Here is a 20,829-nt window from a genome sequence, read left to right as displayed (position 1 = left end):
GGACAATAACCACATCGGTCTCTATATTAGATGAGACCACTGACCTGCTGGTTGACCTTGGGCAAGTCACTTCACCTCTCTGTGCCTCAGTTTCCCCACCTGTCAAATTAGGATAATGATGCTTCTCTCCTTCCTTGCTTTGAGATCCATGGCTGAAAAGTTCAGTAGAGGAGCTAGGTAGCATTATTATTTAGAACTCAGTTAATGTTGCACATGATCAGCTGGCAGATATTTCTCTAGCAGGCCATGACAGTAACCCGGCCACCGGGAAGTTGATCATGCTTCCACCTGCCAGCCCTTCTGGTCCTACTGGGTTGGAGAGCAAGAGACCAGAGAGTCCAGGCCTCTCATCAGCAGACAGGGATATTTCCCAAGGCATGCTCAGTCTGATTAGTTACAGCAAGATGCTTCTCTGAGGGTGGGCCAGGAACAAAGCTCCATCCCTCGCTCTGGCCTGGCCTGGCCTGCTCTGTGTGGATCACGTCTGTCCCAGTGCTACTGAGCACCACCTGTCTCTGGTCCGGGAGAGGAGCCCTCGGAATGTCATTTGTTATACAGAACAGCAGCTGGGGCAGTCCAAGTCTCTTTTGATTGTCGATGGCCAATGCTTATGTAAGGTGCTGCACTGACAGCCCCAGAGACCAGCATCCCCTCCCTAGTGAACAGGCACATCAAGGGAAGAGGCAGTAGCAACCCGCGCAATGATCCCACCAGGAGCTTGTCCCACTCTCTAGAAGGACTGCTTTGTAAGGAAGGCCACTAATAAGGCCTCTTGCAGTCACCAGCCCGTGGCTCCACGAAGATACATCTCTACCACTTCAGCCAAAACGGATTCTTTGTTGGGTGCAGCAGGGCTAGATCTTTTATCCTCTCTGAGCTGTCCACCACAGGGTATCACAGCTACGTACACGTACACTGGGGAAGGACTGGCTGGGAGAGCTGGTAGGTGGAGCTGGCTGGAGACCTCCCAGCCCAATTCACAGTGGTTATCGATCAGTCCTCAGGATAACTATTTCTCCTTACTACACAGCTGGACCAAGACAGAACAGCACTGAATTCTCTTACCCAGGTCCTGTCCCTGGGCTTGGGTGCCACAACCCAGAGGAGTCTTGAAAGCCTTTGAGCTCGGCCCAGTTTGCTCTGGACTCCATTACAATGGGTTCCACTGGCGTGTCTCATCCCAGAGCACAGCAAGCCCGCCGGTTCCCTCTGGAGCACACAGAGCCGCTTTCAATAGGGAGGGTACCATGCTAGGGCTGGTGACCTCTGAGCAGGCTGCCATATAGATCAATGGCAGGAATTCCAGAGAGCTGGGTCTTTTTAACTAGATTTAACTAGTTGGCTGCTGCTATGCAGAAACCTCCAGATGTTAGCGAAATCCTAGAAACTCAGATCCTCCCTTCAGCTCATCACCCCTTACGCTCCACACCTCTCCCCCTCTACCCATTTCTCTCTTGCATTCGCTCCCTTTTTCTGGCTATATTTTAGGTTCTCGGAGACTGTGCGCCCTCTAATGGCTGCCAGGGCCCTGTGCACGCTCCGGAGGGTTTATATAAAGGCCGAGCGGAGAGAGGCTAGAGATATTGGTGGCGAGATCAGGGGAGCTGAAGAGAGGAGACAGAGCAGCACGGAGGGTTGCCCTGGCAGCTGACCATGGCGGTGAAGCAGCAAGCCCCTTACCTGCACTTGGCTGAGCTCACAGCATCCCAGTTCCTGGACATCTGGAAACATTACGATTCTGATGGTCAGTAAGAACCTCACCTCCAAAACTTCTTTTAAATCTCAGATACTTTTAGGAGGATTTTTAAAAAAACTCTTAAATATTTGATAAAAACCCATCCCTGTGTACTATTGATAGAGTTAGATCTGTGTGCATTTGGGCTTTGGAAATGTATATTTTTCTATTGGGACATCTGTAAAAAAACCTCCCTAAGTGCACATTTTAAGGGGCTTTTTGTTGTTATTAATTGTGAGGAAAGTTTTTCAATGGACACTGCCCCAGCTAGGAGACCCTGGCACGAGGTATCGCACATAGGAGTCTCCCAGCCCATCTGCTCTGTTTGGTATGACATTGCTACCAGGACAAATTCCTGTTGTAATGTGCTGGGACTGGCTTTGCTTGCAACAAGGCTGTGCCCTTGTGGGAACTTTGCAGCTGCCTTCTAAAATATGGAGCTGGCTAGTATTTTGCTTTGTTACCCCAATAGTTCTTGCTCACTGGATACCCCCAATCTTAACTCCAACCCCTTATGGTTCTGTTCTGTGTTCCAAGTCAGGCAGCCCAGTAATCCTCCTTCTGCTGGTTGTTTGTTGTTCAGCAAGATCCAGATCTGATGGGGAATAAAAGTGACACTTGGACTGAAATTAAAGCCTAGGGTAACCCAGCATAATTTAGCTGAAGTTGGTGGCATTGTACCTGTTTGCACCTGGGCTCAATTTGACCCCAGTCTTAAATCTCTATGTGAAGAGTCCAGATCTTTGGTCAGTCATATGTAACTTTTGTCCTCTGTGAGGTAGCAGGGGGGATGGAATGTGGATGGCTACGTTGGTAGCAAGCTATGCTGAGTGGATGCCTGAGCAGGTAGGGGTATGCTAGGATGGGGTGAGCTGTCTGCAGGCGTGACAGCCAGCACCATCTCCTAGGTGAAGGTTTAGGGGTGCCTGTTGTGTCCTGTCAGTCACCTGTTGGCTTCAAAACCAGACAGCAAGTGAAGTTTTCGCAGCTTTGACCCACCTGAGCCCAGAGATGCCAATGCAACCTGAAAATGAAAATGGCTTTAAATCTGTCCTAATGTGAGGATGGCTTTGGTGGAGCAGAAAGAACCCCCCTGTGCATGTCCGATCCCCTTACTTCCTCTCCCGGTCCTTCTTGAAGCAGGGAGTGAGCTCGGCTGTGCAGAAGGATCTCTATACAGCTGTTATTTCAAAGGGCCCAGCTTCTCTGTCATGGACAGCTGCTATCAAGGGATAGTTAGCCAGGTAAGCCAGCCCTGAATCATAGCCACTTGCAGACCCTTGTAATCCGTCCATTTACCTGGTCCTGAAACCTTGACATCCCACCCATCCTGCACAAAAAGAATGTCCTTTGTGGGAATTGTGCCCCATACAGGGCAGGGTGGAATCTTATGTCTCCAGGACTCCAAGGGGAGAAGGCAGCGCTGATGTACAGGCTGCCTGAGTGTTTACAATAAATAAACTTCTTATTAGTTTCAAGCTCCCACCTATGGGCTAAAGGTGCTGAAATGCTTTCCTGGGACATGAAGCTGTAGCTTCCATCAGAAGGACACAGCAGCTGTGAAAGGGGAGAAAGACTCGGATTCCTGCAGAAATAAGCCAGACCACTAGCAAAAGGCAGGGAGTTCCACGCACAGCATCACTGTGATGGGTGTGCAGGTCATCAAGATGCAGTGACCTGGTACTCAGCTACTTAAACTCTCCTCGGAAAGCTCCTTGTAGAGCTTTCATCTCTAGAAGTATTTGCTAATTGGAACAGAGTGGTGGGGAGCCTTGTATTTGTGGAGGGGTTAAAACATCAGTCCTGATACATCTGGGACAGCCAATAAACACACACAGCCTGAGTAAACAGGATGTTGACGCGTCAACTGTGCAATTTATGAGTGAATCGGTACATATGGAGTGGGCAGGAAGAGCAGAGGACTTCCCAGGAGACCAGGGGGCACTTATTGGGCATGGCTGCCAATTATTATTGTCGTGCTAGCTTATCATTAGCTATGTCCTTGCCATTGCATCACTCTTTGACAGCAATTAGAGCAGAAGGCGAGAAGCAGACATTCACCCAAAGCAAAGCCCCAAATTGAAATACCCCTGAATCTGGAGGGACTCCAGATGATCCCAGATTAGCCCATCTCTAGCAGAAACTCCACAGTATGGTAAAGCTGGGGTGAAAAGTTGAATCTAGGGGGGAAGTACAAGGGGGCACTGGGGAATGATTGTGGAGTGGTCTTTGCTTGTAAGTCCAGGGAGCCTCCAGGCACTTGGGCATTTATAATGGGATCATAAACTGGGGACGGGAAAATACAAGAAGATTTAAAATGCTGTAGCAAGAACCAAGGTGAACAGCAAGCCTCAGGAACAAGGGAGAGAAGTCAGTGGCACCAGTGAAGTAGGAATCAAGTAAGATCCAAGGCTAGAACAAAGATTCTATGGGAGTGTCCCATCCACCTTTATCTCCATCTCTTTCAGCCTGTGGCTCAAGGTTTGTTCATCCAAATCATCATTTTTTGTTTTCAGCCTTGTCTTTGAGGCCCTTCTCTTCCTTCTCCCTTCCAAGACCTGTGAAGGAAACCTCTCCTGATTATCATCTCTCCCTTCAGGGCATTGCAGAGACCAATTAAACAAAGCCACCTGCTGAAGAAACACTTGCCTCTCACTCCACAACCCAACAAGCCTCTGTAAACAAACAGCAAAAGTGATCTTGGGAAGCATTTGCAAAAGGGAGTGGCTTGGGTTCATTTGCTTTCAAAATCTGCCCACATTAGTTTCTATTTCAGTTGGAAATTATTAGATAAGTAAAGCACTTGTGATTATGTTAAATCAGACAGTCAGGAAAAATATGCTTTATGTTGAGTGCAGAGCAATTCAAAGAACCATTGCTGGCTGAGCCAAAATAACTGCAGAGCTCTTTGCCCTGGCAGAGGCACTTTACAGCTAGGGGAGAGCTAGCTGGGTTCTCGTTAACATCCAACAGAACCAACTCTAGTCTGTTCCTCGACAAACTTGTGAGCTGAGTTCTGCCTGCAGAAACTTTATTACCAGCAATGATGGAAAAGGCAGAGAACCCAGCTGGAGGTTTCCATGCTGCCGGCTATGAGAAAAATCATGGCAAATGTTGCTCCTAGTTACATTGGTGTAAATTTGGAGTAACGTCACTGAAATTAGTGGTTTGATTTGGATTTACACTACTGTCACCAAGAACAGGATTTGCCCTCCGCTGCCTTCTTTTGATTTATAAACTGAGCAGATGTGATCAGCATTTGCTGAGAGATTCAGTGTGGAATGTCACAGTGTAATTTCTGCTCAGTCATTTTCCAGCCAGCATCCTGAATGCTGCAAAAGGCTGAGTTTTAACAACTCCAGTTCCCATTGCAGCAGCATCCCTTCACCCACATTCTTCCTCAACATCAGAAGCAAGGAGTACAGTTGGGACTGAAACTGCCTTAATTTACATTAGCAAGAACCTTTCCCACTAAGTCTCACAGACCCGAAGGCCAAAAGGGACTGTTGTACTAGTCTAGCCTGTCCTCCCGTAACACATAGGCCAGAGATTTCACCCAGTGATTTTAGGGAGGTCCTATATGGCAGGGTCTGGGGAGTTCTACTGAGGGATTTGGGGAAATGTGTTGTCTCTGTCATCTGCCGCACAGTAGGCCCCAAGGGAAGCATGCTCAGTGCACCATGGGAGTGCAGAACTGCTCTATTTGGGTCATTTCTCTTCTTAACAGTGGCTGCACATGCAAATGAAAATATTAACCCATCTGCTGGACCCTTGGAGGGGACTAAATTTGCAGATGAGAATGGCAGAGTTTACCTGACAGGTCAGCACAAAGCACGGGTGTCTTGCGGGTCGATGCACCTTGTTTACTTTTGCAGCCAGTTAAAATGATTTCTCAGCCCCAGCGGAGTTGGAGATTTTCAGGTTAGAGGCAGCCAAGGGATTGAGTCAAATGGCCAGGGAAATTCTCAATTAAAACATGAGGTGCAATTAGCGACAAGCAAAATCCAGCTTGCTTTTCTTCTTCGAGTTTTCTTTCTCTTTGTCATTTCATCCTCTGTCCCTCATTCACTCCTTAAATCTTACAGATGTGTCAATTTCTAGCTAGCTTTTCTCTCTCACAGGGTTTCTTCCTCTGCCTGTGCCTCTTGCCTCTTTTACTCAGTCCCCGTCTCTCTCTTTCTGATTTCCCAGGTCTCAACATCAACTACAAACTCCTCTGCTCCTTGGGCTCCATTTCTCGTTTGGAAGATACAAAGTTATCTGACTTCAGTTAGTTACTCATGCATGGGCTGAGACAAATCCCAGTGAAGTCAATGGGATTCTTTCCAGTGGGTTCACTGGGTTTCAGAGCAGGCCCGCACTGCCCTGGGGCTGAACTAGACTCCCATTCGCCTTGCACAGTGTTGAAAGATTGCTCTGCGGAAGAGCTGTCTGTACATAGCCAGTTAATAGGATAACATGCCAGTAAGCGGCGCTGATCCTAGGCTGAACTCTGCAAACGGTTCCTGCTTGGCAGCTCTTTATTCATTGTCTTGCACAGTGTGTTTGAGCTGTGCAATGGAATGCGAAACGGTGTCGTATTGTTCAGACACTAGGTGGAGCCGTGTGTAACACACCTTGCTTAGGCTCACAACTGTGATTCCTGGCAGGGCATTAAAGGATCTTATGGGAGACGCATCTCCGGTGTCACTCTATGAGAAGGAGGCTTGGTAGCCTGCCCATATCTGGTACAAGAAACCAATCTGTTAGGAGCAACCCTGCAGCCTCCCATGTACAAAGCTAGTGCCGTGGGTTCTCACCCATTTGAAATGCTGGCCTAGTCAGGCAGCACACTGGCATGGAAAGGCCTGGGCACCTCTGGGCAACTGGCAGATTCCTTGCTCCTGGAAGACCTTCCTATGTCCTCTTACCTTGCAAAGCAGCTTGTGTGTGTTTGTACCTAAATTAAGTTCCCGCAAACGGGAACCCCCCAGCCTTGCCTGGGGCTGCCTGGACCTGCTAGTGTCAAGAGAGGGAGGGGTTTTGCCCTCATTGCAGGGCAGGAGTCTCATCGAGTACTCAAGTGCTCGGAGGCACAATGCCAGGCAGTTCACCAAGGGCTGTGGCCTGCCAGCTATCAGGTCTCCCCTGCTGCTTGTCCCATATGCTGCGGTGTGTGCTAGATGGGGGCGGGAGGGCGTGACAACCCATGCCCAGTGTGCGTGCCCTAGCTCCCTGCTGAAATTCTACCCTGGCTGATAGACTCCAAGAGCAAAGGACACATCATGTAGCACCCCTGCTTCCTCTCACAGTGATAGCCAGCATGGATTCGCCTTCTATGATGAGATTACTGGTTCTGTGGATGAAGGGAAAGCAGTGGATGTATTGTTTCTTGACTTTAGCAAAGCTTTTGACACGGTCTCCCACAGTATTCTTGTCAGCAAGTTAAAGAAGTACGGGCTGGATGAATGCACTATAAGGTGGGTAGAAAGTTGGCTAGATTGTCGGGCTCAACAGGCAGTGATCAATGGCTCCATGTCTAGTTGGCAGCCGGTGTCAAGTGGAGTGCCCCAGGGGTTGGTCCTGGGGCTGGTTTTGTTCAATATCTTCATAAATGATCTGGAGGAGGGTGTGGATTGCACGCTCAGCAAATTTGCAGATGATACTAAACTGGGAGGAGTGGTAGATACGCTGGAGGGCAGGGATAGGATACAGAGGGACCTAGACAAATTGGAGGATTGGGCCAAAAGAAATCTGATGAGGTTCAATAAGGATAAGTGCAGGGTCCTGCACTTTGGACGGAAGAACCCAATGCACAGCTACAGACTAGGGACCGAATGGCTAGGTAGCAGTTCTGTGGAAAAGGACCTAGGGGTGACAGTGGATGAGAAGTTGGATATGAGTCAGCAGTGTGCCCTTGTTGCCAAGAAGGCCAATGGCATTTTGGGATGTATAAGTAGGGGCATAGCCAGCAGATCGAGGGACGTGATCGTCCCCCTCTATTCGACATTGGTGAGGCCTCATCTGGAGAACTGTGTCCAGTTTTGGGCCCCACACTACAAGAAGGATGTGGATAAATTGGAGAGAGTCCAGCGAAGGGCAACAAAAATGATTAGGGGTCTGGAACACATGACTTATGAGGAGAGGCTGAGGGAACTGGGATTGTTTAGTCTGCAGAAGAGAAGAATGAGGGGGGATTTGATAGCTGCTTTCAACTACCTGAGAGGTGGTTCCAGAGAGGATGGTTCTAGACTATTCTCAGTGGTAGAAGAGGACAGGACAAGGAGTAATGGTCTCAAGTTGCAGTGGGGGAGGTTTAGGTTGGATATTAGGAAAAACTTTTTCACTAGGAGGGTGGTGAAACACTGGAATGCGTTGCCTAGGGACGTGGTGGAATCTCCTTCCTTAGAAGTTTTTAAGGTCAGGCTTGACAAAGCCCTGGCTGGAATGATTTAATTGGGGATTGGTCCTGCTTTTGAGCAGGGGGTTGGACTAGATGACCTCCTGAGGTCCCTTCCAACCCTGATATTCTATGATTCTATGATTCTATGTTGGCAGCACTGGCTAAAATGTGCTCATTTCCTGGTCCTTGGTGAGCAAAGGGTTAAGCTGAGCTCAGCGTGGGCAGGTGCTCAAGGAAGAGTCTGAGCCGTACCAGGGATATGGTCTTTGGGCAGGCTGGGCTCTATTCTCAGGGCTCACCGGTCTGGGTTGAACCCCACACTGGGGAATTTTAGGTTAGAAGCACTAAGCCTTGAGATAAGACCTTGCTAATGGTGAGTTTTTTCCCTGCTGGCTTTCTCCATCAGTTATAGCCTCCCCACCCTCTGCTTTTCTTTCCCAGTTTGGAGGATTACTAAGAGTCAGTGGTGCCTGGGTCTCTTCATAGACCTGAAGGCCAGAATGGACCCTAACTCACAGCGTAACTGGTCAGAGAACCTTGCCCCGCGAGTCCTGCATCATGCCCAATAACTTGAAAGCTCTGGTATCCTGACTGAGGAGGCACTGTCCAGTTTGGTTTTACTGCCCCCCTCTCTTGTAAGATAGCCAAGCCAACAATTATTTGTTGACAGACAAAAATTCTGTTTAAAATGTAGATGCCTCAGAGCATCTAGCAGTAAACGCTGGACCTGCCGTCTCTGTGTTGGAAGACTGGGACTAACGCTACATGAATTCTGTGCTGAACTGGTGGGAGCTATTTTTCCTTCTGGGAGTGGAGCCCTGTGGTGTGTAAAGGAAAACTCATGTGTCCATTGGAATGTTGCTGGACACAGCTGTCCCGTGGTGAGCGTTCGGTTAAATCCTGTCTGCTGGACTGATTCAAAGTCGACAGGAGCTTGCAAGAAAAGGGAGAGGGAGAGATAAGTGGGGCCTAGCCTGGTGTGTTCGACTTCAGCAATGCCCCGTCTCTTTGGGTACATGACCTGCTCCTGGTGTTGAGAAGTTGAATTCACAGGAAAGAGAAAACACAAACAAGATTCAAATCTGGGGGAATTCTTACCCAGGGCACTCCCCCCTTGAGCTCTGGCACTGCCAAGATTGGTGATGCTTGTGCGTTGCACGGTGTTTAATTCTTTCAGCATGGGTTGAGCCGCAGTCCTGCTCAAGCAGTGTCTCCCTGGTGGCCAGAGGAGCACAGGAAGAATGAAAACTCATAAGCAGTTACAACTTGTTCTAATCTGCAGATGAGCTTGTTTAGTTTAAGTTGGTTTTAGTCTAGGAGACAAAGCTGGCTTCGGCTCCTAGCGGGAGACACTGGCCACTGTGCCAAAGACCGAGGTACTATTTAAATCCCACCTAAGCACGGTTTAAGTGATGCCTACCTGTGGCACTAGCTGCTTGCTCAGGGATGAATTGCACCCTGGAAGATCAGTTGCAGGAGGCTGGTAATAGAGTCTGGTTAGGGATCGTGTCTGAGCTAAGCATTCCCTAGGTCTTTGGCAGACAACGTGAAGAATTTCATGATTTTTAAAGTGCTCATTCGTTTTCGTTACTCTCCCAGTGCCAGTCGCTAATCTGGCAATATTGAATTTCACTCTCCATTTCAAACCAATATTTGCAGATAATAGCTTGACGCCATTTGCCCAGCCCAGCCCTACTTGGGACCTTCCTGCTGTATTTGGCACCCTACGATACACATTTCTGCAGTGCAGGAAAATAGAAATTCACCCCTACTTAGCGGGTAGTGAACAAGAGTCATGGGAGCCACACAGTTGGGATTAACCCAGCCATCTGTAGGATCGCTATAGGTGGCTGCCCTGTCTCCTGTAGCCCTGGAAGGACTGAGGCCACACCCCAAAGTCTGGCTCAGATTCTCCATGAAGGAGAAGACAAACACAGCTGTCTTCTGCAGTTTCCACAGTATGCATCCGATGAAGTGAGCTGTAGCTCACGAAAGCTTATGCTCAAATAAATTGGTTAGTCTCTAAGGTGCCACAAGTCCTCCTTTTCTTTTTGCAAATACAGACTAACACGGCTGTTACTCTGAAACCTGTCAGTAATGCAAAGGAGAGTTTTCTCCCAGTCTTCCTATAGGCCATATGTTGGGGGTTCGCTGGCTCCACAGGCTTCCCCAGGAGCCAATCTGCTTCTTATACTTGTTCCCCTTAAGCCAGGAGCTTTCAGCCAGAGCCTCCTGTGCCCTAGCAGCTCCCTCCCAGCTGGCTGTATGCTGGCTTTTATAATCACCCATCAGTCTCAGCTGGGAGGTTGCTGCTCAGTCACAGGTAAGGCTGGGCCCAACTCCCCTTAAAGGGGCAGCCGCTCTGTGACAGACACCTTTGGGCAGCGTGGTTCAGTGGATAAAGCATTGAACTAACAGATGGAGCCATGGGTTGTAACCACTGAGACCCCTGCCAGATGTATCAATCACCTACAGCTCCGGCTGCTGTCAATGGGAGGTGTGGGCAGGGGCTGCAGGTTTGTAGAAATTTTGGTGGTGCCCAGAACACTCAGAACCCCCCACCACCACCACCACCAACTCCCCACACACACCTGCCTAAGGCTCTGGGAGGGAGTTGGAGGTCTGGGGTTCAGGCTCTGGGATGGAGTTTGGGTGCAGGCTCTGGGCTGGGGCAGGGGATTGGGGTGCAGAAGGGATGCTGGGTGCAGGCTCTAGAAGGGAATTTGGGTGCAGAAGGGGTGAGAAGTCAGGCTCTGGGAGGGGGTCTGGAGTGCAGGCTCTGGGAATGAGTTTGGGTGCTGGGTGCAGGCTCTGGGAGGGAGTTTGGGGACAAAAGTAGGTGCAGGGGAGGGGTGGGAGTGCAAGAGGGAATTGGGGGGGGTGCAGGCTCTGGGAGGGAGTTTGGGGGCAAGAGGAGGTGGGGGTGCAGGAGGAAATTTGGGGGCCGAAGGGTGTGTTTGTGGAGGGGGTGTGGGTGCAGGCTCTGGAAGTGGATGGGCGGGTTCGATGCTTACCTGGGGCACCTCCTCCGGCAGCGGCTCCTAGGCGGGGCAGGCCGGGGGAGTCTCCTCACGCTGCTGTCTTCCCATTGGCCGCAGGGGTGTTGGGGGGGGGCAGCGCGCAGTGCCACACCCCCTCACACGGGCTGCAAGGACCTGCCGACTGCCACGTGGAGCGAGCGCGCAGGAAGCCGCTCAGCCCCGCTGCGCTGTGGGTGGTGGCGGGAGCCCCCGGGCTGTTTTAAATTGCCCGGGGGCGGTAGGTGGGGCCGGGGGAAGCGTGGGGGGAGTGTGTGTGTGTTGGGGAGGGGAGGTGGGAAACTTTGCTGGAGCCGGGCCCCTGGGACAGGAATATTCCTGGTGCCCAGCCACCATGGGCCCATTGAACTCGCCACCCATGGGCATGGGTGCTCAGCACCTTAGAAAAGCAGGCACTAAGTGTCTGAAGTTGTGTATCCAAGATCAGTAGCTGCTCTTGAAAAATTTAGCCTTAAACTTCTCTGCCTCAGTTACCCCAAATATAAAATGGGGATAATACTTAACCACCCTTGTAAAGTGCTTTGATGAAAAGGGCTATTTAAAAGCTACCAAGTTCAGAGATCATGGTGATGGGCAGACTGCAAGAGCATAGATAAATTGTATTTGTGTAGAAACCAGGACCCAACCGGTTAGTGGGGAATCACAGGCCTCAGCGCCCATTGCTAGGGGCAGAAGGGAGTGCCCACCAACACCATCAGGGTGTGACGGGTCTACCTAGCCCTGCGTGGGGCTGTTTGGGCTCAAACTGCTCAGAGCTGCATGGCTTTGCAGAGAACTCACACACCCCAGAGGCATCCCTGGGCCCTTGCCTAGCTAGGTGGCTCTATGGCACAGATGTTGTGTGTGGGATTGTGCGCTCTGGGCCCAATTAATTCATGGACAGGCCATGTCTACACTAGAGCCTTCACATTTCCCACCCCTGCTGTCAAGGCTGATTCCCCACTCTGGCGCTTCGAGTGCAGAAGGTGGAGGCCCACAAGGATTCCAAAAATTAATACTGGCCATTCCAGGCTGGTATTAAACTCCCAAGGTTCCAGCTTCTCTCTGACCTTGGCTTGGTAAACGTTGCCACCACCCAAATGCAAAAAACCCTTTGAATCCAGGAAGAAGCACTTGGGAATTCCTCCCTGTGGGGAACCCTCAAGCCCTTTCACCCCCCACTCCAGGGAAGAGCTGAGAAAGAAAACAAAGGAAATTAGCTGGTGACAACAGCTAATCAAACAGCATAGGCACAAACCTCTTAGGACACAACAATCCAAATCCTGTTCTTAAAAAAGATAAAATTTTATTAAAAACAAAAAGCAAGAAAATACATCTGGAATTTAGGCTTTTGCTAGATTTCAAAAGAGCAATTCCAAAAATTAAGCACCCAAAATAGCTTTCTTGGGAGTTCAGCTTAAAGGTTACAAGCAAAACAAAAGCATCTGGGGTTAGCACAGAGGAGATCCACAAGCCAAAATAAAGAAATAAACCTGATCACCTCTATCTAAACATTCCTAATTTACTTACATATTTGGGGGGGTTTCAAATAAGTAATTCTAGGTATGATCTGATGATTTCTCATACCTGGCTTAAAGGTTTACGCAGCATTCCTGGTGCCCTCTGTTTCCGAGAGGGCCACAACAGACACAAAGGGAAGGCTCTTTTCCCAACTTTAAAAAGTTCTAGCCTTCCCATTGGCTCTTTTGGTCAGGTGCCCACTCCCTTTTCTTTATCTGGGGGACTTTTTAACCTTTTACAGGTAAAGCAAGCAGAGAATAGCTACCAAGAGGGATTTTACAGCTAACAGGCTGGCTGGGTGTCCATAAAAGGGAGCCATCCTGCACACGCACACGCACACTTCATTTATCACACCTGCTAACACTAATCCACCAGTGAGTCTGTTGCAATAGAGGGCAGCACGTGTAGACGGCCTGCACCATGCCATCTCTACTTGCTCTGGGCAGGATTAGCCAGCACCGTGGTTAACACACCAGCAGCTTGTCTGTATTAAGGCTCCCATCGTCACTACCATGCTGGGCTTCCCCAGTGACTGCAATGGTGGGCGACTGGAAAGGTAAATGTCCCTAGTGCAGACAGCTGCAGCGAGACCCAACAGAAAAGCAGCAGCTAAATCCCTTACCTTTGCAAAGAGGCTGTTTAACAAGGACTGTTCAGCCCATTACTATTGCATCAAAGAGCCCAGCCAGAGCTGGAAAGAGCCACGTTCGCTTCTTGCCAACAAAGGGAAAAATTGTATAAAAATCATTTCAAAAAGATGTGAGCCAGGCTTGGCTGGGACTCCCTGCAGCTCAGACACAAAAGGGGAAAGCTAGCCATTGACAGATCCATTTTCCTTTTCACCCCCCGACTCCCAAGCAGCCATTGCTCAAAAACTGTTGAAACAAGGGAACGGATCAACTTAGAAATTGCCATCACCTAAAAGACCAATGGCCCATAGGGTTCTGTCCACAGCACCAGGAGCTTTAGAGAAAGAAGCTTCAGTTATTTCAGGGACTCACATGGCCCTGTTACTCTAGTATCTGAGTATCTCACAGTGTATTTATCCTCACAGCACCCCTGTCCCACAGGAAAGTACTATTCACCCTATTTTATGGATGGGAAACTGAGGCACAGGAGACGAAGTGACTTTCCCAAGGTCACACAAGAAGTCTATGGCAGACCAAGGCATTGGACCAGGCTCTGTGGAGTCCCAGGCTAGCACTCTGATCGCTGGACCATCCTATATTTCCCATAAAGCTATTGTAATGAATTGGTTTGTATGTACATGACTGCCTTCTACTGGCAGCAATCAGAACTGCTCAATTGTGTGCCATCAACTCTATACTGCTTCTGCTTAGAGGAGATTTTCCCTTAGCTCCAATGGCAGGTGCCTGTGCTTTCTGTAATAGGAAGATCTGAGTTCTATCCTGCTGTAATCATGAAGTTCCAAGAGGGTGTTTTTTGTCCCTGGCTGCTGCTCAGCTGTAGAGATTTTTTTCATGAAGGGAATTTCCTAGCTGGGAAATGTATTTTTCCCCCAACTTCCACCCCATCCCTCTTTGGTGTGCACAATCACTTACTAAATATACTGCAACTCATTAATTTAGCTCAGCCTGCAGCCGCGGACCTTTGCCTGGTGAGGATACCCACCAATAAATCACTGACCATTGTACTCCCAAGGGCAGCAGGATTGATTACGGCAGCTGTGTCTATCCTTGTGAATGACACTGCAGCTCTTAAGTCTATTCATTCATTCACTTTTATTTTGTGCTCACTGGCTTGAAGACTGTCTCAGCTGATATGGAAAAGAACGGCAGCTCTGAAGCACCAGGCTTCTTGGGACCCAGCTGAGAGTCCGTCACTGTGGATAAATCTGCTGCCCCTCTGGCTATGCCCGTTCAGACCTCAGAACATTGTGGGACAGTGTCAATGACCATCTGCCTCTCCTCTGTCTGGGCTCCAAAGCAGAGGCCAGCATGCAGTGGGACAGCAGCAGAGCCCTTCACTGCATCAGCTCACTGCTGAAGCACAAACAACTCCTTCATGTTGGTCTCATTTCCATGGCTGGGCTCAGCGTGCAGGTGTTGGAGGCTTGTGATCTACAGAAGGTCCGGCGAGATGAAATGGTGGTCCCTACTGACCTTAAGCTCTAGGACTCATTGAGGCTGCTGGGAGGTTGGGTCTAGAGCACGCTGGAAACGGAGGCTCTTGTCTGTTCATGAGCCACTGAGGTAGTGGCGGGGTTCTTGGCTGGGGAGGGGTTGTCATAGAATCATAGAATATCAGGGTTGGAAGGGACCTCAGGAGGTCATCTAGTTCAACCCCCTGCTCAAAGCAGGACCAATCCCCAATTAAATCATCCCAGCCAGATTGTCATGATCAGCCTCCCATTCCTTATGGCTTGATGGGAGGGGTGGGTCTGAAACTTCTTCTGTGGTGGCAAGACATCACTGTAGGGAAAAGGTTCAAATGCTCTGCTGGTGGAGTCAACTCCAGGCCGCTGCTGGTGGCTTTGGGGAATGTTAGTGTGTCAGATTGATTGGACCGGCCTGGTGTGGCCCAGTTCCCCGAACAGCTCTGCGAAGGCACCTCAGGCCTGACTGTCGCCAACCCCTGCATTTCCAGTGCTTGGCCTCCCCTAAGCAGAGATTAAAACCCATTTGTATGATAGCACTGAACTCATTGCACCCACGATTTGGACTGGGCTTGGTCCCCTCATGGCCATGGGCAGTGAAAGGATAGTGCATTCTCATTGTGCTATGATCCCACAGGAGGAGGGCTCTATAAGGTCAGGCTCGATAAAGCCCTGGCTGGGATGACTTAGTTGGGGTTGGTCCTGCTTTGAGCAGGGGGTTGGACTAGATGACCTCCTGAGGTCCCTTCCAACCCTGATAGTCTATGATTCTATGATTTGAACCTTGTTGGATGGACACCATCAAACTCATCTGATGTAAGAACAGGGTGGACTCAAAGTGATGGCTCTGAAATAAATAGCCAAAGCAATCTCCACCAAGCTCTCCAGCCTCTCTTCTCACTGGAAACAGATACCAGGGCGAGGTTCTTCTCACTCCAGTTAAATAGACAGCAAAGCTCTCTGCCTGGCTGATGCCAGCATGAGGTCCACTTGTCAGCCACTCTTTCACCTCTGACAGTCACTGTGGATAGCTGAATCCTGCAGGAATGTGTACTAGCTGTGTACAGAACTCACAGTGCAAAATGTAGTTACTGACCGAAGTGGCTGAAAACCAAACCAACTCCCCAGGCTTTCAGTGCACGGCATGCACTCTTTGACTCTGTGGTGACGCAGCGGAGGGGATGCACAGGAGATGGAGCATGGCCCAGGGGTTACGGAAGTAGCTGGAGAGCAGGGTTCAATTGTGTCTTCTGCCACAGACTCCTTGTGTGACCTTAGGAAATTCATCGAGTGTCTCTGTGTCTCAGTTTCTTCTCTGTAAAATGCAGATAATAGCACAGCCCTACCTCACATGGGGTACTGTGAGAGTAAATACATTAATGATTGGGAGGGGCTCAGATGCTGTAATGGGGGACAAATACATACTCTAGCAATGAGACAAAAATTCTGGACTGAGCCACTTAGTTGAGCAGCAGCCATGGTTTTAAAAAAAAAGGTCAGTGAAGAGCAGAATCTGAACTGCCATTCTGCCCATGGCACAACTGTAAATAACCATATGGGTGAAACTTCTGAAGCGATCTGACGCTGGGCTGTGGGTCATTTACAGTGCAGTAGTGGGAGGGTAAGATCTACCTGCTTTGCTGAGAGCTCTGACGTGGCCATGGCAAAAGATAATCCAGCAACTTCGAGCTTTTCTTGTTTTTCTTTTCAATTTGCTGAACCAATTGCTGCTCTTTAACTGAATTGAGAGGTGCTTGGGGCTCCTCTGCATTTTTTATTGATAAAGAGGCGGACGAATGGTGTCCTGGTTCAGGCACTGGCCTGGGGCTCAGGTTATCTTCCTAGTGGTGCCAAAAATTTCCTGTGTGATCTTTGGGAGGTCACGGCATTTGCTCTGTGCCTCAGTTTCCCATCTGTAAAATGGGACTGTTGGGGGCAGGGGGCGTTGTGAAGCTCAATCCAGAAACAAAGGTGCTGTGATCCATAGAAGTATCTAGACAGATTTTACATAAAGATGACAAATCCACCAACTTCTTGTAACCGGGGGAATGGTCCCACTATTGTGGGGAACTTTCCTGTCTTACACACTACCCCGATGAAATGGGCTAGCGAAAGGATCTGAGTCCTTGCTCCCACTTCCTTTACCCAGAGACCTGCCTGCCCTTGAGAGCTCCCCTTCCACTCTTCTGTGTGGCAGAGTCCTCATAACCCCAACAAGGCTGGGTCCAGGATTCCTGGGGGACTCGAGCCCCAACCTTGTCGTGGTCACTTAGGCAGGGCTCGGGTGTCCCCACTCCAGGGTGCTCTTTCCACTCTGGACGCTTCCCTGACCCACTGAATCCTAGAATATCAGGTTGGAAGGGACCTCAGGAGGACATCTAGACCAACCTCCTGCTCAAAGCAGGACCAATCCCCAACTAAATCATCCCAGCCAGGGCTTTGTCAAACTTGATCTTGAAAACCTCTCAGGAAAGAGATTCCACCACCTCCCTAGGTAACGCATTCCAGTGCTTCACCACCCTCCTAGTGAAAAAGTTTTTCGTAACATCCAACCTAAACCTCCCCCACTGCTACCTGAGACCATTACTCCTTGTTCTGTAATCTGGTACCACTGAACAGTCTAGATCCATCTCTTTGGAACCCCCTTTCAGCTAGTTGAAAGCAGCTATCAAATCCCCCCTCACTCTTCTCTTCTGCAGACTAAACGTCCCCAGTTCCCTCAGCCTCTTCTCATAAGTCATGTGTTCCAGTCCCCTAATCATTTCTGTTGCCCTTTGCTGGACTCTTTCCAATTTTTCCACATCCTTCTTGTAGTGTGGGGCCCAAAACTGGACACAGTACTCCAGATGAGGCCTCACCAATGTCGAATAGAGGGGAATGATCACATCCCTCGATCTGCTGGCAATGCCCCTACGTATACAGCCCAAAATGCCATTGGCCTTCTTGGCAACAAGGGCACACTGCTGACTCATATCCAGCTTCTCATCCACTGTCACCCCTAGGTCCTTTTCTGCAGAACTGCCGCTTAGCCAGTCAGTCCCCAGCCTGTAGCGGTGCATGGGATTCTTTCGTCCTAAGTGCAGGACTCTGCACTTGTCCCTGTTGAACCTCATCAGATTTCTTTTGGCCCAATCCTCTAATTTGTCTAGGTCCCTCTGTAGCCTACCCCTACCCTTCAGCGTATCTACCTCTCCTCCCACTTTAGTGTCATCTGCAAACTTGCTGAGGGTGCAATCCACACCATCCTCTAGATCATTAATGAAGATATTGAACAAAACCATTACATTACATATAGTTTAAGCAAATAGAATTTATTAAATAGCAACTAATTAAAAAATAAGGAGAAAATGGCAAAAGTGAAAGGAAAACCCATCACCCAGCTCTGCGGCCCGGGGACATCACAACCAGCATCTCTGGGATGTCAGGGCAGTTCAGTCTGTTCCTCACACGTCCCAGGCCCCTTCTCCGGCCCTGGCTGTGCTGCAGGGATGCTGCGGGTCGGACACTTGCTCTGGTGGTGGCCACACACCCTCAGGCTTTAGGTGGCAGGGCCCTGCTTCTCGGCATCGCCCCCGCCCCGTCAGGGTTCTGATCCCCCAAGTCTGGCCTGTGCTGGGCCCGCTGCCCAGCGTCCCCCTCGCTCTCCCCAGCTGCTCACCGCACCCGGCTCCGGACAGCTCCAGCCCCAGCCCCAGCTCCACCACTCTGCCTCAGTGCTGCTGCTGCCCTGCCTCCAGCTCCCTGGTCTGCTTCTCTGGCTCCTCTGGCCAGCACAGCTCTGCTCCCCAGCTCAGCTCGGGCCCCTGCTCTCTCCTTAGCTCAGCCCCACTCTGTCTGACCCAGGCAATAGCTCACACAGAGGACGGGACCCCTTGGCCTCCTGACTCCCTCATTAGCCTGCACGCCCTGTCCATCAGGCTGACCTGGAGCATTGGCCTCTCTCTATCGCCCTGGGGACTGTCGGTCTTCAGGTCCTGATTTCCCATCGACCCTTCCCCTTTCTTTTGGTACTGTGAGCTAGCAACCAAACCCCCCCACTGAGTTTTAGCAAGGGGACAACAGTCCCCTTACATTCTGTTGTCTACCTGCTAAACCCTTCCAGTTCCCTTAGGTGAAATGGAAACCTTATAAGTATTCACCAGCCTGATGCTCTATGGCCATACTGCTTACACCAGTGAATGATCCTGCCAATGAGAGGCAGAATTCGAATTGCCATAGACACTGGGCACAGTTGGGCGGAGGAGACCATCTGTTTGCCACAGAGCCATAGCACTTAAGACAGGCCATTGTCAGATGGGCCTGAATTTGTAAGGTCTTCAAAAACTGAGGATCAGCCTTTGGCAGCAAAGGAGCATTTAAGAGTGGCCTTGGCCATTCCGTTTCTTCTATCTATAATGCTCTGGGGAACATTGATGGAGTTATACCAAGGATCTACTTGGACCATTTTGTTCACCCTTAGTAATGATATGTTCTTGCTGTTAACTTAGTCACTTTATAATGCAGACCTTTCATGGGGGCTGATCACCTGGCACCATGTCATGTGTACCTGGCTCCTTGGGTCATGCTGCAATTTGGGAGATGAGCAGGAGGGTGGACTACTCATCTGTCTTCCATTAGTTCTGGAGAATCCATGAAGCCCACTCGGGATTTGGCTGTTGATACTGGTTCTACTGGAAGAAGCCTGAACACCATGGTGATAGATGGGACTGTAGAACCCTGCGCTAGGCAGGCAGACAGTGCTAATGGGGGTGGTAACCGTTACTCTTTTGGACGGGCAGAGGAGAATACACTGTCTGTGGGCATCAGTACAGTTTTGCTAGCCGTCAGCCTTACCTGAGCAGACCTGGCAAGAGAGAGATTAAGGGGTGTGTATTAACTCATTTACGTTCTAACTCCTAGTGTTCCTTTTGACACTGGAAGCAACTCTCTTCCTGAAGGCAGAAATGACCTTGTCGGGACTGAGCATACAGTATTGAAAGGAATGGCCAATGTAGGCTCTCTGGGTAAAGTAGTGGTTGTCTACAGCCATATCACTTTAGCCTCTGATCTCCTTATACTTCATAAGGCAGGTAGGGTCCGGCTGGGTGGCTACTTAGCTCGCAGGTTACTGATGATTTTTGGATGGGCTGGTGTCTGAGAATAGAGGGCAGAGAAGCTGAAGCTGTAAATTGACCTTTCCTCTTCCTTGGAAGATAAGAATCCAGAGCCCATGGAAGCAAGAGCTCAATGAGTGGAACATTAACTTGCAGAATAAATGGTTGCAAGGACAAATAGGATCTGTTTCCAATTCATTCTCTCTCAGCAGCTTTCAGGACAACTCTTTGAGGAGATGGCCACATAGTAGCTCCACCAGTCTCGTTGTCAATCCTCCCTAAGGCTCTCGGTTAGGAGGCTTCACCTGATAAACAACTGCTGTTCTGCGAATCCCTTAGCCTGGATAATGTACTGGACTGTAGCTCTGATTCCCCAAGAACATCCAGTAAAGAGAGCTCAAGAGAGCCAGGGGAAATGAAGGTTTCAGAGTAGCAGCCGTGTTAGTCTGTATCCACAAAAAGAACAGGAGTACTTGTGGGACCTTCGAGACTAACAAATTTATCAGAAGAAGGCTGACATGGCAATGCATGGGCCAACTGGGGGGGGAGCTTTTCTTGACCTGCTGCTCACAAACCGGGAAGAATTAGTGGGGGAAGCAAAAGTGGATGGGAATCTGGGAGGCAGTGACCATGAGTTGGTTGAGTTCAGGATCCTGACACAGGGAAGAGAGGTAAGCAGCAGGATACGGACCCTGGACTTCAGGAAAGCAGACTTCGACTCCCTCAGGGAACGGATGGGTAGGATCCCCTAGGGGGACTAACATGAAGGGGAAAGGAGTCCAGGAGAGCTGGCTGTATTTCAAGGAATCCCTGTTGAGGTTACAGGGACAAACCATCCCGATGTGTCGAAAGAATAGTAAATATGGCAGGCGACCATCTTGGCTTAAAGGTGAAATCCTAGCGGATCTTAAACATAAAAAAGAAGCTTACAAGCAGTGGAAGGTTGGACATATGACCAGGGAAGA

General features: G+C 49.7%; 1 protein-coding gene across 1 annotated transcript in view; it reads left to right on the top strand.

The window, feature by feature from the left end:
• The first annotated feature begins 1,560 nt into the window (after positions 1–1,560).
• CALB2 (calbindin 2) overlaps positions 1,561–20,829 on the top strand; it is a 67,216-nt gene continuing 47,947 nt past the window's right edge. The window contains exon 1 of the mRNA XM_048817211.1: positions 1,561–1,744. Coding sequence (XP_048673168.1) covers positions 1,654–1,744 — 91 coding nt within the window. The 5' untranslated portion in view covers positions 1,561–1,653. The remainder of the gene's footprint in view (positions 1,745–20,829) is intronic.

Source organism: Caretta caretta, chromosome 12, assembly GCF_965140235.1.
Source record: "Caretta caretta isolate rCarCar2 chromosome 12, rCarCar1.hap1, whole genome shotgun sequence".
NCBI lineage: Eukaryota > Metazoa > Chordata > Testudines > Cheloniidae > Caretta > Caretta caretta.
This window is presented reverse-complemented; position numbering and strand designations above follow the sequence as displayed.